Consider the following 18,744-nt stretch of genomic DNA (forward strand, 5'->3'; position numbering starts at 1 on the left):
TCCATATCCTCTTTGAAATTTTACTTTAAATAAATTTATCATGTCCATTCTTAATCACCCAACATTAAAAAAAAAAAAAATTAAAAAAAAATAAAAATACGAGAAGAAATTTAGTGTGTTGCAAGGGAATTCAGAACAGGGAGATAGTTACATCTATTACATTAGCTTGCAACGTTGCTCACATTATCCTACGAAATAAGGTTAGTAAGTCACTATCCCTTTACCATGCCTTGTACAAATTACTTTAAAATTTCAACACTGATAAAACTCTCATTATGTATCACGAGTCACACCAATCAAATTAAAACTCAATTAAGGCCAAGAATACAGAATTAAAAATCACATGAAATTTACCGATAAACAGAAAATCCAAGTGAAAAATGAAAATAGTTCAAGAGTCATATACAGAAGCCCTACTCACTGATATAAGAAATAAAAAAGGGCACAAGTAACACCTTCATACCAGAGATCATCAAACTACCGCATGACACACCAAGATCCCCAAGCCTATCTATTCTCCAACACATGACAATACAAGAACACAATACACACAGACACACAGACACACCAGTGCGATGACCCCTAAATCAAGCGGTACCAGCAAAAGAAAAGGGCAATACATGACCTCAGTACACTTGATTCCATCACACGACCATGACACTATATTAGATCCAGTAACGTACTCCCAGGAGAGGAATGGCCTCTCAGCACCTTAAGTCCTAAGTTCCAGTTAACACACAAAATGCCTTCCCAAGGCACCCAAAGCAAACACAAATGACATCCAATATTCACAAGAATTTACAAATATGGATGGACAGATACAAGGCTCATCACAGAATTTTGAGAATTTTACTCAGCCCACAGGACCGCATAATTGAGCAAACTAGGTAAACGAATTTAGAAGACACGGAACCAGAAATGAATGAAAACGCACACCGAGAAAATTAAATTAAGAATGAATTAAAAGAGAATTAATTGAAGAACTTTTACTAAATCGTAACACCTGCAAAATTTCGCAAAAAATTTTAATGACAAATTTAGAATGTCTGAAATCTTGACAACCTGCGAAACAACAACAGATTTAACTGAAATTAATAGCTCAGAATAATGATACCAAAATAAACATTTGAAGAAAATCTTCCTAGTACATGATTTACAATAAACAATGGACAGCCGGGCTGGGTGGTTCAGACGGTTAAGGCGCTGGCCTTCTAACCCCAACTTGGCAGGTTCGATCCTGGCTCAGTCCGGTGGTATTTGAAGGTGCTCAAATACGACAGCCTCGTGTCGGTAGATTTACTGGCACGTAAAAGAACTCCTGCGGGACTAAATTCCGGCACCTCGGCGTCTCCGAAGACCGTAAAAGTAGTTAGTGGGACGTAAAGCAAATAACATTATTATTATTATTATTATTATTATTATTATTATTATTATTATTATTAAACAATGGACACTATTCTCTATATAGGCACCTAATACCTGGTTAAAGATTACAGAAGAATCTCATATTAGGTGCACGCCAGACTTCAAATATGTCGTGAGCACAACGGCAGATCCATAACCCGTCAAAATTTGCCATTACGTCCTCAGCATTAGCTGGTTTATAAATATGGTGAACATGTGTCACCCTATGAGACTATGCCAGTCCTCATAGAACCCTCCCTAGCAAGTATAGGAATACACGGGTAAATAAAAATACGTGACAAGGAACCAGACAATTACACAATGTAAACACTGAAGACAACTAGGAACATTTACATGCAGATCCAGAGGCCCTAAATGGCTTATCTGATTGAAGAATTTAGTAACTGGCCAGGCACCGCTCCAAGTAGTCCCATACCCACTCGGAAACGAACCCAGTTACAGTAGAAGATTGAACCCAACACAGCACATGACCAGAAATTTAGCTTTAACACTTAGCCAAACCACGACATAACAAAGAATTTTAAAAATTCACACACAAAAAATAATACTGAATGAAACACAGCAGATGACAAGAAATGAAATTTGAAAATATTTGCTTAAACACCAAATTTACAAGACAGAAAACACACTTGGAAAGATCGACGAGAATTTACGAACGTTAACCTAAAATCATGTTGCTGAAAATTTACGAAAACAGATGTTTAAAAAACTAATGAAACTCCATGTTAAAACTTATTCACATTTACACGATGACTAGCACGATAATCAAACATTACCGTCTACGTAATCTGGAAGAAGAACAAGAAGAATACGACACAGGCAACTTTTAAAGATTTAAAATGTGCGCACAGACTCGAAGTAGGTCAGCACTCAGCTGTCTTCCACAGACACATACAGTACATCAGCTGTTCGAAAGATAAACTCACGAGATCCGATCCAGAATTGAGCAGGCCAGAACTTCTTCTCAGAGACTTAGAAAACTTTTGATAAGCCGTGTCCTTTCCATTACACTACGGACACAACTACTCCGGTGCTACGTTTTCAGCATTCTGTTATACGGTGTTGAGGCATGGACACTAAGTGAGACCATGTGCAAGAAGTTGCAAGCATTTGAATTGTGGACGTACCGAAGGATGCTGAAGATACCTTGGACAGCTAAAATGACCAATATAGACGTTTTGCACCGTATGAACCAAGAACCAGAAATTCTCACTACCATCAAGAGAAGGAAGCTAGAATACTTTGGTCATATGATGCGGAACAGTAAATACCACCGTCTGCAAGTAATACTACAAGGGAAAATTAATGGAAAACGTGGTCCGAGGAGAAGTAGGACATCATGGCTCGGCAACTTGAGCCAGTGGTTTGGGGTTACAAAGCTTACTCTGTTCAGAACAGCTATGAACAAACAACATATCATGCTACTGATCGCCAACGTTCTGCAAGGACATGGCATATGAAGAAGAAGAAGAAGGGATCACCGTTGATTTTTCTTAAAATCCACAACTTACATGTCCTCATGGTCGGGGTAGGGTTCTTACGCCTGCTTCACGTCCTTTCTTATAGTCGTCACGTTGCCCAACCTGATGTTCATTTGTTTATTTTTTGGATGCAGAGTATCTGGTGTTTTGGTTTGTGTTAAAGGCATTAAAATTCCGTATAATTTAAGTTTTCTTTTTTCTTTACTATGTGTCATGTAACTGGAACCCAGTTACATTTTTTTTTCTCTACAAAAGTTATCACATACATGTTTTACTACTGTTGTGTATTTTTTTTTTTTTTTTTTTTTTTTTTTTTTTTTTTTTTTTTTTTTTTTGCTAGGGGCTTTACGTCGCACCGACACAGATAGGTCTTATGGCGACGATGGGATAGGAAAGGCCTAGGAGTTGGAAGGAAGCGGCCGTGGCCTTAATTAAGGTACAGCCCCAGCATTTGCCTGGTGTGAAAATGGGAAACCACGGAAAACCATTTTCAGGGCTGCCGATAGTGGGATTCGAACCTACTATCTCCCGGATGCAAGCTCACAGCCGCGCGCCTCTACGCGCATGGCCAACTCGCCCGGTACTGTTGTGTATTTGTTGGAATAGAACTACAGTGAAATCTCCATACAACAATTACCGATACAATGATAATCCCATCTGTAATGAGAAAATATTCCGATCATGGCATGAATTACATTAATTCATTGTAAAATTCCTCTCAGGTGAGCAGTACTCTTATTAGCGATAAATGTCTCCGTTACATTTGCCTTTTCAGACCCTGGCTATGTGCTTTCCTCCCAATACTATGAATGCCAAGCGCAGAAGTGATTAGAATCAACTATTACTGTCATACAAAAATTGAACTTTCCTGTTGTGTAAGTATAATAAGCAAGGTTGTTTATAGCTGTGTATGAGGGCTGTAAATAAAGTAGTGGCAATATCGATAGAACACAATATCTAATGAAACAACAAGTACAGTTGAATTACATTCCTTCAGCATAGTCACCCGCAAAGTCTATTACCTTTTGCCAAATGTCTGGAAGCCGTTCGGGACCGTTGGTAAGGCATTCTCTGTTGATGACAGTGATAGAGCACCGTGCTGCGTGGAGTACAGATGACATGTTAGGAAATTGGCGGCCTCAGATAGGTTCCTTCAACTTCGGAAACAGGTTGAAGTCACAAGGACTCATGTCTGGTGAGTAAGGAGGGTGTTCCAAGACCTCTCAATGCCACGGTTGCTTTGTTTGCGACATGACAATGTGCTAAAAGGAGAACAATAGTCTCTTGCAATGTAGTCACTGTTGGCGGTTTGTCCCTCAGGCACAGCATGCATAAGAATAATACCCTCACAGTCTTATGCCACAATCAGTATAAGCTTCACCCGACTAGGTTCCTGTCGAAATTTCTGTGGACATGGTGAACCTGGACGATGCCATTAATAAATTTGATTGTCGCTTTAATTCAGGCTCGTAGGTTTGTACCCACTCCTCATCAATGGCGACAGTATGCTGCAGAAATGCGTCTCCTTCGTTGTGGTATCTGTCGTACCCACTCCTCATCAATGGCGACAGTATGCTGCAGAAATGCGTCTCCTTCGTTTTGCTATCGGTCCTGGTGGATGCCAGCCAGTGCATACCAGTGCCATTTCTGTACGTCGGTGAGTTGATGTGGAACACAACGGAACACAATTGAAGGAGTGATAGGAAAAACAACCCTTGTCAATACAAACACTTTTTTCAGGAGAGTGAAAAAACATTACACCTTCATTCCTTAAAGGAGTATAACACTGAAATGATAGATTTACACTGCTTCATGCTTTATCAATGTATTCTTTGTATTATATTTATTTAAGAAAACTTTTCAAGTTATTGTGCTTTTTTTGGGACGTTCACGTTGACAAGGGTTATTTTTCCTAGAAATTCAAATCAGTAATGTGGACATAAACGACCGTATAAGGCAACTCCTTGTATTTCTTCTAACAATAATATTATGACACCTAAGTATCCAAATAAAACACTGAAACAATTCTTACAGCATATTAAAATAAATGAACCATCATATTCTAGTTTTCATTAGACAGGTTTCTTTCAGTTCCTCTTTCACCTGCCAACCTATCTCTATTCGTCTTCACCGCTGCTATTATCTGACAGATCAACTTCAATATCATTATCGACTTCAGAATCTCTGGCAACATGCATTTCAAGTGATTTGTAAAATAACACACTGCTGGCCTTCAATACACCATACAGTTTTTTCAAATCTCCAAGTTTTCCAGGATTCAGAGGAATGGGGCCTTTGTAGAGTCTCTTCAGGTGCAGTTCGTTTGGCAGTTTTGTCCTATTTCTTATAACACATGACCTCTAACCCCCATTCTAAGTATGTTTGACTGCAAGGAACTCGTGTTCTTGTGTTATTCTGAGCATTCTAGCTTCCTTAAGTTTAACTGGTGCCCCGGGATTCTTCAGAAAAAACTTCTCAACAGAATCTTTGACGTCATATAGGTCATCTTGATCAACATTGACAACTTGGAAAGGGCTAGGTTTTGACCAACATTTTCGCATTATTTTATCCTATTCAGATGGAGTTTCAGCTAAAACTTTCCTCTTCATTTTCTCTATTAGAGAAATCTTGGTCATTTGGTAAGTACGAGTGGCCTCGAATTGGGAAAATGTAGGTGATCGACTTAAACATTTTGAAACAGTGTACTAACATGTACAGAAAATAAACCATCACATAGTTCTTATTCTGCCCTCAGCAGCCATCTGATAACAGCACAAGATCCTCTTTCAAGTTATCGTGGTTATTGCAAAAGTAAATAAGAAGAAGTGAGGTAACACAGTTTTGACCCTTTTTTCCTACACGTTCACTATACACATACAGAGACACCCTACCATCACTGAGATCATGTACCCCAAACACATAATACCATAGCTGGCGAGCATAGAACACAGCATTGGTTTGTATATGTGGAAGGGGTAAATTCAGCATGAAGTCAAAGGGTATAACTGACACTATTCCTTCACGAGCTTTCTGTTCCCGTTTCGTCTTCAGCTCATAGAATGCCTCTGCCTTTCTTAGGTGAAGTTTTTTTCTGGGAAAGAAGCTGTCGTTTGTCCTCTTCAGTTGAAGAATTAATGTTTTGCAGAAGCTGGTCACAAGTTGTACACGTATCAGATCGTGGAACACCGAACTTTAGATTGAACTTACTTGTAAACACACACCAATAAGCTTTGTATGGTACAGCAATCTGGTACAAGTCCAAAAACATTTGATGCATCTGCTTAACTGTCAAAGTCTCTGGCAAATATGAAGTGTGTGGATTGTCACGGAGGGAGTAGTGTGATTGCTGGGATTTGAATGATCTAATGTGATCTTGTACAAGATATTCTATTTCATTAGGCATTTGGTTCGGCGTAGGTCCATATTTACCTCTGCGTTCCAAGGGTGCCTTTCCGGAGGTTACGAGTGATGACTGAATAGTGCGCAACCTAGCTCTAGTTATTCCATGGATACTCATAAAAGCACCTCGACATACTGCAATATCTTCATACAGTTGTGTTTCTCCTGGAATCTGCACCCTTACTTTATAATGAAACGCAGCACTATGAGTGAACCTGGTGGGCTTTGAACTTAAGTCTTCATCTTCTTCTGAAATGGGTTCATTGTTCTTTTCTTCTATTGTAAACTGACAAGATCTTCTTTGTTTGATGGCGGCTAACGTTATCATCCCAGCTAAATATGAATCTTGCAGTTCCTTGGAATGTAACGTGTAAAACGACTGGAAAATATCATCTCTCTGATTGGGTCCTACTGCAATAAGGCATTTGTATCTCTTGCACCTGCAAAACCAAACCAATAAACACATTCACATTTTCTTTACATATAATGCACATCTGCCTGCTGTCATTTCTTGATGGATACAGTACTTTTGCATCCATCTCTTGGCACAGGCCAGAGTAAAGTATAGCTTCAACCGAAGTCCCAGTCAACATCCATGGCTGTGACAATATGGAAGCTGCTGGGCATCCATGGCTGTGACAATATGGAAGCTGCTGGGTATGGGTAGTGCTGAGTAATGACATTCAGAGCACAACTAGTGCATCTAAGTGTTATGAAAGGTGCTGCTCAACGGGTCAGTCGTGCTGCAATAGTACTTTCTGACCCAGTGAGGAAAGCAATGGCAAACTACCTCGCTCCTCATCTTGCCTAGTACGCCTCATTTTGGTGCTGCCATTGGTTTTTGGGGTTTCCTTATAACCGCATAGACTTTGGTGATGCTATTTGAGGATCCAATCAGCCTCTGGGCTGTTGACCTGACAGACATAACGCACATATCCACTGTCATATAGGCATTATATAAGTATCATTTCAATAATGGCAAAAATGCCACAACATTACATTCTTGTATCAAGATGTTTACAGGATTTTTGAGGTTAGAAAAGATATTCGAATTACCTGCAGTCATCTCCAACTCTCTTGGCACTTATTTGTTTGCCTACATGGTTAATATGCGCTTCACCTCTGAGTTTTGCTTTCTTGATTAGGTCCTTTTTATGAAGTGCTCTCTTTCGCTTTCGAGGCCTAATATCAAGAGCTACATCATTGCAGCTGTTACCATCCATGTTGTTATTCCTTCAATGCAAGTGTTGCCAAACTTCTGAGAAAAACAACCCATGTCATTTGACAAGGGTCGTTCTTCCAGAACTGGCACTTGACATAGGTTGTTTTTCCAGAACCACTGATATTATCAAAGGCTATATTCTTTGACAAGGCCTGTTTTTCTCGAAACCATAAGCGTAAACAGATGCCAGACGTCCTGCACTCTCCGTTGATATCGATAACTCGTTTTTGACAAAAAAGTGACATGGGTTGTTTTTCCTATCAACCCTCATGTTAAGACATTTCATCAGTATGGGCCACACCGTTTGATAATCCCATCTGTAATGAGAAAATATTCCGATCCTGGCATGAATTCCTTTAATTCAATTTAAAATTCCTCTCAATTTAGCAGTACTCTTGTTAGCGATAACTATCTCCATTACAGTTGCCTTTTCAGACCCTGGATATGTGCTTTCCTACCAATACTATGATAATTCCAAGCACAGAAGTGATTAGAAACAACTATTACTGCCATACAAAAATTGAACTTTCCTGTTGTGCAGTTAATAACAAGCAAGGGCTGTCCATCGATGGTCTATGGAAATGAGACCACTCACGATGTCAATCTGATCTTGAGCAATGGATAGCTAACATGTGTGGTGCATATCCGCAGTCAAGGGTTATAAATTTCATTTTTGGTTCCGTATTGAACTGAGATTACGTTTAATTTAATTTCACATGAATTGTTTATTCCACCAATTCAATACTTTATATTATTTGCAGTGCATATATTTACATTACAATGAGTCACCAGGGACTACTTTCGACCCTACTTGGGGTCATCATCAGCGTTAAGTACACATTTTTTGTCGAATGTCCTAAAGCAATACCTTCCTATAAAGTAATAAAACTAGTAATATGAGTTATATGTACAGTGCAATAACATTCGTTATGATATGTGGTTAGATTCATGAAATGTTACATGAATATTAAAATATTTCATGATGTAGATTCATTATATTAAAAGTATACATTTTCATTAAAATGTCTGTGTTGAAATGTGCAAATGTTGGTGAGTTCTGTGAATTGTAGTTCAATTGTACTTTGCATCAATTTTACAGCAGTGCTTGAAATATTACATGAACATTAAAATGTTGCATTATGATAAAAGTATAGAATTTCGTTAACTGAGTACAATAGCCAGATGTTTCTAGTAAGTTCTGTAGCTTGATTGTACTTTGCAATAACTGAGTGAAATTTTATTTTTATGACAGTGTCGCAGAAGGTAATAGATAACTTGCTTAAAGTCCAAGTAGTATTGTAGCTTGCAGACTGGAAATAAATAAATCCTTGGAAGTCTTATAGAATTGCAAGAAAACTCTGCATACGGTGGATTGAGTGAATGAAATTCTCAGTCCATAGCGGAAACAAATGGAACCTGATGATGAGAAAAAATAAAGTCAGAGTCAACGGGAAGTGTGCGAGGGTGGAAAACGAAGTGTTTACTCACCTTGCGTGGCAGTGTGTGCAGCTTGGCTGGTAGTGTGCAACTAGTATGAGTGTATGTTGGACAGGGAAAGAGGAGGAAGGAAGGGGAGGTGGTGGGGGGTAAGCAGGTTGAGCCGGGCGGCGTGGAGAGGGAAGTGAAGAGGGGGATGTGGAGTGACTTAAGGCGGAGCCGAAATATGAGGGAGTGATGGTAATTGCTTCGGTGAAATACCTTTAATTAAACTTAGGAACGAAATTTGGTCAGCCAAATTATTATTTCTGGGAAAAGTAATGAATAAATCAAATAGAATGTTGAATTTCTCCGAGATTTCATTGAGGTTGTAATTGGCATTAAAATATTGATGTAGGTGTATGTAGTAGTTTTTCATTATATTGAGTAAAGGATCCTTGTTTGTTAAATGTCCATATCCTGTTCGATATTGGTAAATTTATGGTTATAATCAAACGTGATGGCCAATAGCTGAAAATTTATTATATCTTATTACGTTGATTTGCTCATGGTATCTTATATTAAAATTTCTCCCGGTCTGCCCTACATATGTAATATTATTACAGGTATTTCATTTGAGCCTGTAGACACCCGATTTTGAGAAACTGCTAATCTTTATGATATTTGACGTGTTATGTAAAATGTTCATATTTTTATTATTGGTTTTGAAAGCTATTTTAACAACTTAAAAATATTAATAATCTTGTGAATTTCATTGTATAAAGTGAAGGTGGAGAATGATACAGATTTAGGTACTTCTTTCGTGAGTGTTGTTTTAGGACAATGTTTATGTTTGTTAATTATACTTTCTATGAATTGACTGTTGAAGCTGTTAAATTTTGCTATGCTGCGGATTATATTCAGTTCGTTTGATAGATCCTTCTTGGTCATAGGTACATTGAAAGCTTGATGAACTAGACTGTTATATGTCGCTCGTTTATGGGACTGGGGGTGGGTTGAGTCTTGACGAATACTAGAAGCGGATAGAGTAGGTTTCCTAAATATTTTATAAGTTAAAGAATCTGAGTGTCTTGTGATAGTTAAATGTAGGAAGTTTATTTTGTGGTCTGCTTCTGATTCTAGTGTCTTACACCAAAATATGATAAACATTTCTTACACGTTTCAGTGTTAGGTTTTTATGTATATGTACTCCCACTGTGCTGGTTTTTTCCCCAAGAATATGCAATTATTGAAACATAGATTTACTAGTTATTTGACTGATATTGTAAGATAAATTGAAATTAAGCTTAAATTTACAATGATGATGATCAGAGTCTAAAAGTGGACATTACTGTGGCATTGTTCAAAGCAAGGTATAACACACAACCATACATCACATGGTTGACACATACGTTTTTCTAGTTTGTCATGAGCATTGTAAGTGCAAAAAACACATACATTTTTGTTCACATTTGTCTCATTGGACTTCTGAAGTCTACATACCTGCCAGCTTTCCCTACTTAGGTGGGAGACTCCCGATTTTCGACAGTTTTTCCCGCCTCCCAATTATTCTATTATTTCTATCGATTTTAGCTTATTTTCTGGTGAACTTCAAACATTTCTTTTCCAATCTCGCCATTTCAGCTTTTACATAAAATCAGCTTCATGGTGGTTAAAAGTGGTACATGTTTCATATATTATTAACATCTTCAGCCACATAACACTGTTTAGATGAAAAATTCATATATTGACAAAGTATCAATGCTTGAGTGGAGGTGTTCTTAAAATTAACATAAGAAGATTAACTGAATGTTGTTATGCTGATCTCCTTGTCCAACTTTGCATAACCCATTCATTCACTCATTCTCTTCCTTACTTCCTTTCACTCTACCAGTCTGCCATTCCCTATGAAGTGCTGGTAATGATGCTATTACTTATTAACTTGTAAATGTTCTTAATATCTAGTATATAGCCTTAAAAATATGTTAATTTCACATTGATTATATGTGTATTATTAACACCACACTCATAGATTTTTATTTTGTGTTGTAAATACTGGTTATTAATATTTATTATTTTTTTTAAATGCCAGCCCCGTGGTGTAGGGGTAGCATGCCTGCCTCTTACCCGGAGGCCCCGGATTCGATTCCTGGCCAGGTCAGGGATTTTTACCTGGACCTGAGGGCTGGTTCGAGATCCACTCAGCCTACATGATTAGAATTGAGGAGCTATCTGATGGTGAGATAGCGGCTCCGGTCTAGAAAGCAAAGTCTGCCATTTTCTCATTCTCCCACATGCTTCCTTTCACTCTACCAGTCTGCCATTCACTTATTCCTGTGATCATGTACTTTCACTGTACCAGTCTGCTATTTTCTCATTCCTGTGTTCATGTACTTTCACTCTACGCGTCTGCCATTCACTCACAGACACGTGCAGCAGTGCCTTCAGATAACATTTTTCTTTATGTTCAAGTGCTAATCTATTTCCTGCTGTAGACCTTTCCAACAATGCATTTTCATCCACTCTGTTACATTTTGCAGAAAGAAGCATAGCGGTGGATATACTATGAAAGACTGGCTTATAAGCAGCTCGAGTATCCAGGCCAAGAAAGGGCAGAGCCATCCTAAGAACCCACCTGCAAAGGGGTCCACTACTAGTTCTGACAGTGAAGATGGTGACATGCCGAATACTCAAAGCACGGTTTGTAGCATTTCAAGATTTTTCTAGTTTAGTTCTCTCTTCTTCTTTATTCTAAAGGCCAGTACCATTTTCATAACTGAGTCTTTTTTTTTTTTTCATTGGGAAACATGAGAAACATGAGGACATCATCACCACCATTAATTCTCCATGAGCGAGAAGAGTTAAACTGGGATTCAGAATCTCTGCCAACTAAAGTTTGGACTCATGTCGACAAGGCAGGAGAGGCATATCATGAAAGAGACGAGGATGGAACTCAAATCATTTTTGTATTCAGAGAGTTTACTCAAATCCATGTGAATATACAGCTTGCTCATGAAAATGAATACATCTTTTTCATAGTACTCAAATAGTAATTATGTATTTCCTACCAGAAAGCACATACATGTCAGATTAACACTGGCTACCAGTTGGAGAAGAAAGTTATAATTAATAAGAAAACAAAAATTCTGAATTCTTCTCAAACTTAAACCAAACAGTAGTCTCTACCCTTTGTGAAGAAAACAAATTCTGTAACATATATACTAAAACTAAAGAAAAAAGTCTGCATCATTTGAAAAAAAAAGTTAATAAACGTGGACAATAACTAGGTCAGAAAGAAAGAGAATAGAAGCTTTTGAAATGTGGTGTTACAGAAGAATGCTGAAGGTGAGATGGGTAGATAGAATCATGAATGAAGAGATTCTGAATCGACTTGGTGAGAGATCGTGGTGGCTAAATTTGACCAGAAGAAGAGATAGAATGATAGGGCACATCTTAAGACACCCAGGACTTGTACAGGGAAAACTATGTCATGGGACAGAAAATAAAGTTTTGGATTTCTTTAGGAGTACTCAAAGACAAACATAAAAATGTGTAAATATTCTCAACATGAATCAAAATATTTCTCACCCTAGATCAGCTCTGTCCTAATACCACTTCCTCATTTTAAATCATATGTTGTTTTTCCCAAAAATTTAATGTTTTTGAATATTGTTTGATTGCAGGGGGATACACCAAACAAAGGACGTAGGAACATTCGAGCCCTGATGAAGGACGACAGCATTGCAGAGACGACTCAGGTCGCCGTGAGAGAGGAAGAGGAACGCCGCAGAAGGATTGCTGAGAAGCAGAAGATGGTGAGTATTCCATGTAGCTGCTTTTTACTGCTTGATTAAGAATTTGACTCTTATAACAGCTTTTTGCCTTTCTGTTGTTTAGTTTAGGAAAGATGTTTCAGAGAGAGTTGCTCTGATGGATTTTGAAAACATTATTAGGAATGGTGTTTTAAGAGGACTTCGGGATGAGATCCTACACAAACATTAATTATTTTGAAGTGCAACTTGTCAAAAAATTATCTCTTCATTTTCAAAAAATTTGGCATACTAAATTCACATTTCTGTATGTTGGGCTATGCCGTTTTTCCATTCACCATCCCTGAATTATATCTACAGTTTGTGAAAAATTATTAATAATAATAATACAGTAGAAGTTCACTATAGCGAGTGTGGCATATAGCGAGAACACCGTTTTAACAACATATTTTTTCTGTCCCTTGAAAATCCCTATGTTAAACTATGTACCATCCTTCGCTTATTGCGAGAAACCAATCGCTGATGCATCCGTTATTACGAATGATTAAGCTTGCATGATATATCCAATATTGATATTTATGCACTCCAGCGATTATATTGAATGCGATCGATCGTCTTCGGTTAGTTTTCTTGCTAAGTGCACTGGTGAGCTCTTTCGTTGAAGAACGAACTCGTAGGCGATGTTAGAGTCGATTAGTAATACTCGTCAACTAGTGCTCCGTAAACACAATTCGAATGAAAAAGAACACGTTTCCGTAATAAATACGTAAATAACGTGGCCGATAGCAGTAGCTAACTCGTTAGAAATAAAGGTTGAAATAAACGATCACATAAATTTAATACTACGTATTGAAATTAAGTAAGAATGTGATACACCTCAAAATACGGCGCAGAGTGGATGACAGATTTCAGAGGTTAGTTCATTCAGTAAAATCTCACTGGGATGTTTCTGCAGAGGAAAGAGAATGTGTTAAGTGAATACATGAATTCATGGCCAGAAAAAAATGTTTAATAACTCATTAGACCAGAATATGAGGCTTAAGCTGACATTTGTTTTAGAAGGAAGCAATAATGTGCTGATACTTTTATGACCCACAATGCAAACATTTTTATATCTGCTTTATACTTACTGTATTTGAATACATGAATAAAAACTATCCAGCAGTTAAACACTTCATATGTTGTTTCTTTCTCGACATGTGTGCATTTTACGTCGTGTATGTACAGGTACTGTGAAAGATGTTGAATATCTACCGTTCCTATAAAGATGAGACAAGAGTATTATAGGATGCAAAAAAGACTAGAAAACAAATATGAAAACCTTTTCCTCTGGGGATTATTAAATGACAACAGTGTAATAAAAGGTGTCCAGATTAGAGTCTAAACTCGAAGGTGCGAGTTTCCACATACGCCATCTGTTGAAAGATGTGGATGCCTGTCAACTTACTGTGTTTTAATTTCGTCTTCATTAGTCAGTGGTTTACGATTTTTTCAGTATCCATACCACAAAACAAATATGCACAAGGCTTGTCTTCGTCACATGATTATGTTTGTAATCTGTACCTATGCTGTCGTGCAACAAATATTCGCTACCCTTCACTGTGACACTCAACACAGAATAAATTTCTAACTTCTGAATGGAATGGGAAATACAAGCACAAACAGGCTTACTGGGGTTATTCAGCAATATCAACAAAAACCAGAAAGCAAAATTGAACTTTCCTGAGGCTAACGGCTTGTTTCACGGAGGTGTAATTTACCCTCTAAAGTTCAGGAATTCAAGGCCATTTCCCGTTTTCACACAACTTTCTTCAACCTGCTCTTGTGGCGAGGGCTCTAATCTGTGTTGGAAATCGTGTTCCTATCACAAGGGATGACAAAGAACATTTTCAGGGCTAGGAAAAATGCGATCATTTTAAACGGGAATGGTGAAAAATTGTGACGCGATAAGTGAATTATTTTTATACAGATTTAATACGAAGGGAATCGGGACTTCAAAAGTATGAGGTGCTAAGCGAGAAATCGTCATAATGAGGAACACATCAACGAGGTTTCACTGTATTTTCTCACGTCTGGTTAATTTCTGGAAAGGTTATTCCCATGTAAATTTATAGCACACTACTGGCGCTTGAAATATGTTTTCACGATTCATGCGAGGTTAAGTTAGGTTAGGTGACGCTGTTTGAATAAGAAAACTGAAACAATTGCCACAGAAGCCACTGGAGTGATACTACTCCACTTTTTCAGAATGAAATTGAACATTAGCTTTCACGTCTCGGAATTAAAAAGATAACTAACAAGTAAATCATAATATGAATAGCTAAAACTCAAGTGTTAAACAAATTGATTTCCGGTGCATACTGATTTTGATGTGTGAGAGCTTCATACCAGAATTTTGCGAAAATAGGATATAACGACAATCCGCTGTTGCAAGTAATTTTTTCGCCATCATGAATTCTTGCTATAACGGGCTTCTACTTTAATAATAATTACTTTGTATGGTCACGTGACAAGAGTGATCCCTGCAAGGTCAACCAAGTGTATCTTCTCTACTTCCAAAATAAGAATACAAAAAGGGCCTGGTTCAGTGAGGTAGGAAAAAATCTGCAAGAGGTGGGCATCACACAGGATGATATCCTGGAGCACAACTCACTTAAGAAGAAACTTCAAGGCCGCAAGAGTTTCCAAGAAAAACCAAAGCTGAAAACAGTGATGGCATGGAGTGAAGAAAGAAAAGAATAACACCGGAAACAAATGTGGGAGTACTGGGCAAATATTAAAGACCGGAGAAGGAGACAGTTGAAATGACGTGGTCTTTAGTTGGCTGACATGACATGAAATAATAATAATAATAATAATAATATTAGTAATCATCATCTGTGTTACATAAAAGGTTTTAACCCTAAGAGTGCTGAGGAGCGCGATTGCGCACCTCCCAACTCCTGCTAAAATTGTTGGGAGCGCGATGGTGCTCTTCTTGCTAGTGCCTTAATAAACACTAATTACTGAGTATTGTGTCATTGATGGGTGGAAAAACTGGTTGTTGTAGGATAATAAAGGCGTAGAATTTTCATTATTGCATGCAGATTGTCACTACATTTGCTTGTTCGGTTTTTATGAGTGCTTGAACTTGGTGTATGTTCCATGAAGTGTCACAGAGTAGCTAATGAAAATGGTAGCAAGGCATGATGCCGACGGTGATGTGTTCACAAACGATGACGAGTTAGTGGGGTATTTGTACACTTTAACCTTTAATGGGAGTGATTCTGAGAATACTCTGACAGAGACAGTAGTGAGGTTATGGGGAACCGTGCAAGTAAGTGCTGCGAATATATTTGAGAGCTTGGAGGATTCCAAACTTAGAGATGGAGCAAATGATGGTTCTGAGAATGAAGATGATGATGATGATTATGATTATGATGAGGTGGTAGCAGTAATGCTCCCCAAAGATCTGTGTTTTGGGAGGTTTTCGTAGGAAGTGATACTCGTTATCACCCTGCACCTGTCTACTTGGAAAATCTAGGTCCAAAGCATGTCCCGCCTTGCAACGTGAAACCTATTTTGTATTTTTATCTCTTCTTTACTACTAAATTCTTGAGGTCAGCACAACAATTGAAGCCGAATTCCCGCATAAAGCAGCGGTGGCCTGTTACTCTAAAGGAAATTAAAGGTTTTATCACTGTACTGTTAGAGATGGGAATTACACACAGACCGACAATATCTTCATACTGGAACACTGATTCTCGAGTCATTCCATGGTTTTCAAAGATGTTCTCAAGGAACAGATTCCAGCTAATACTGAAATTCTTCCACCTTGCGAATAATGATTAGTTGTTTCTACCAAGCCATGAGAAATATGACCCATGCACTCGCTCAGTGCTCTTGTGGATCACCCCAGCGATTTGTTCAGGCACCATTACACTCCCCGCCAATACCTTAGCATAGATGAGTCACTTGTTGGAACAAAACATCATTCCTCTTTGTTGCAGTATCTTCCAAACAAAAAAATCACAAATGGGGGATAAAATTCTGGATGCTGTGCGATTCAATATCACATCATTGTTTGGGTTTCTTCTTCTACGACGGAGCAAAGAGCAATGTCGATAGGAAAAATATACAGAAACATGGACTAGCATTTCTTGTTGTGACTAAATTACTGGCGATAGGCAACTACCTAATGAAGGCCTATCATGTGGTAACAGTAATTTCTTTACTATGATTAATCTGGCCCAGCATTTGTTTTCTAAGGGCACATACTTCACAGGTACTCTCCGGAAAAACAGGAAGTACATCCCTTCAGAACTGAATGGTAAATTGGCTATTGGTGAGGCTAGGTACATTAGAAAGGACGAGGTCCTGCTAGCTGGCTAAGCTGTCTACCGGGAGAAAAAAGTCTAACATCTGGTTTTTCTTTTGTCTACGCATTCCGTTGCCGAAAGTAAAACTACCACCAAACCAAGAAAGAACAGACCTCCTAAGAAGGTAACAAAACCAACAATTATACACCAGTACAATGAATTTATGGGGGGTGTTGTTGGTTCGGATGTGATGCTATACACTTACCTAGATGAGCGCCAGACGCTCAAGTTTTGGAAGAAGGTTCTCTTTTCAATTTTTGCAAGAATGGTGCTGAATGTGTATATTATCTGTAAGGAAAACTTCTCCACCAAGAAAATGACGAGGTTAAAATTGACATTTTCCATTATTCTTGAACTCGAAAATGAGTGGATGTCAGAAAAGGCCTTATCTCCAGCACAACATCCGACAGATCCACGTCCTCCCGGAGCACTACTGGAAAAACTGCCGGGATGTAACCTGAAACGATGTGCCATGCGTAGCAAGAAAGATGGTGGACCACTAAAGAGATCCCATTTATAGTGCGTTAAGTGCAAACAGGGCTCCACCGATTATGATGGGGGTCCACGTGTGTTAAAAGTGGTAGTGACTGAAAAAGTGTATATGATCTTCTTGTAGATAGTGTTAAAATAATGTCAATAAATACTAGGCAGAATATTCTGGATCTCTTTTACATCTGACTACGAGCAAGTACACATCATAAGACATCCTGGCACATTTTTCTTAGGTGAGTACCTATGTATTTCAGGTAACTTTTGTAGGTCTGAACTTGAAAAATATAATCTGCTCTGTGCTTATTTTCCAGGAAAACACATTTTCTTCTCCAAATGTGGCATTAGTTGGTATTACCATATAATCCCGAAAACCACCCACACTTTTCCCCCCAAAATATTGGTTCTAAATCTTGGGTGCGGGTCGTATTCAAGCCATTCATTCTCGTAAATATTTACAACGTTTGCATGTAGTATTGAAATAGATTTGAATACAGTTACCGTACTCAATATACCACGTGTAAATGGACATTCAGGTCTTATTGTGTTTTAGTTGCGCTCTAGATGACCCCTAGATGGGTCGAAACTAGTACCGTGTAATTTATAATTTTGTGAATATATTTTAGTATTGTAAAGCTGGAAACGTTTACGTTGTTATTATTATTACTAGAAAACAAGATCGATTTTTTCTCAATACGGTTACAGTGGCACGTCAACACGAAATGTAAGGTAATGAAATACGGTAAATCAAAGAATATGGGTAAATATGCGGTAAATATGCGGTAAATATGAAAGCCGCTGCTGCGTATGCTCGATCGTCATTTGTTTCACAAGTGTTGCTAGCATGCTGGGTGCGCGAATAGCTGATCTCGCGGGATATCGTACTTTGCGAGACTTGAGACTGTTGGTTACGGAAATCTACCTTGCTCACATTCGAGTTCCGTATCTGTCCCCTTAAAGTGCTGTCTCGATAGTAAGCGATGGATTGTAAACGGTGTCTGCGGTCATTTGGTGTGCATGAGAGAAAGTTGTAAGCAAAGCTGAAATATACGGAAATTGTGCCATTGGCAGAAAGTGCGATATTGATGAATCGTGTATTCGTGATTGGCGGAAGAAGGAAAAACTTCTAAAAAGTAACAGCGATCGCAGAGCGTTCTGTGGGCGGAGAGTAGTGTTTCCGGAAA

At 38.3% G+C, this 18,744-nt stretch overlaps 1 protein-coding gene across 4 annotated transcripts in view; it reads left to right on the forward strand.

Annotated features, from left to right (window-relative positions):
* The window catches only part of LOC136856717 (transcriptional regulator ATRX homolog), a 462,565-nt gene that overhangs the window by 117,038 nt on the left and 326,783 nt on the right, over positions 1 to 18,744 (forward strand). For all 4 annotated transcript variants that reach the window (XM_068225163.1, XM_068225164.1, XM_068225166.1 and 1 more), the window contains exons 9-10: positions 11,484 to 11,643; positions 12,627 to 12,758. In XM_068225163.1, the coding sequence (XP_068081264.1) occupies positions 11,484 to 11,643; positions 12,627 to 12,758 (292 nt within the window). The remainder of the gene's footprint in view (positions 1 to 11,483; positions 11,644 to 12,626; positions 12,759 to 18,744) is intronic.

The sequence above is a fragment of the Anabrus simplex genome, chromosome 1 (genome assembly GCF_040414725.1).
Source record: "Anabrus simplex isolate iqAnaSimp1 chromosome 1, ASM4041472v1, whole genome shotgun sequence".
In the NCBI taxonomy this organism is placed as follows: domain Eukaryota; kingdom Metazoa; phylum Arthropoda; class Insecta; order Orthoptera; family Tettigoniidae; genus Anabrus; species Anabrus simplex.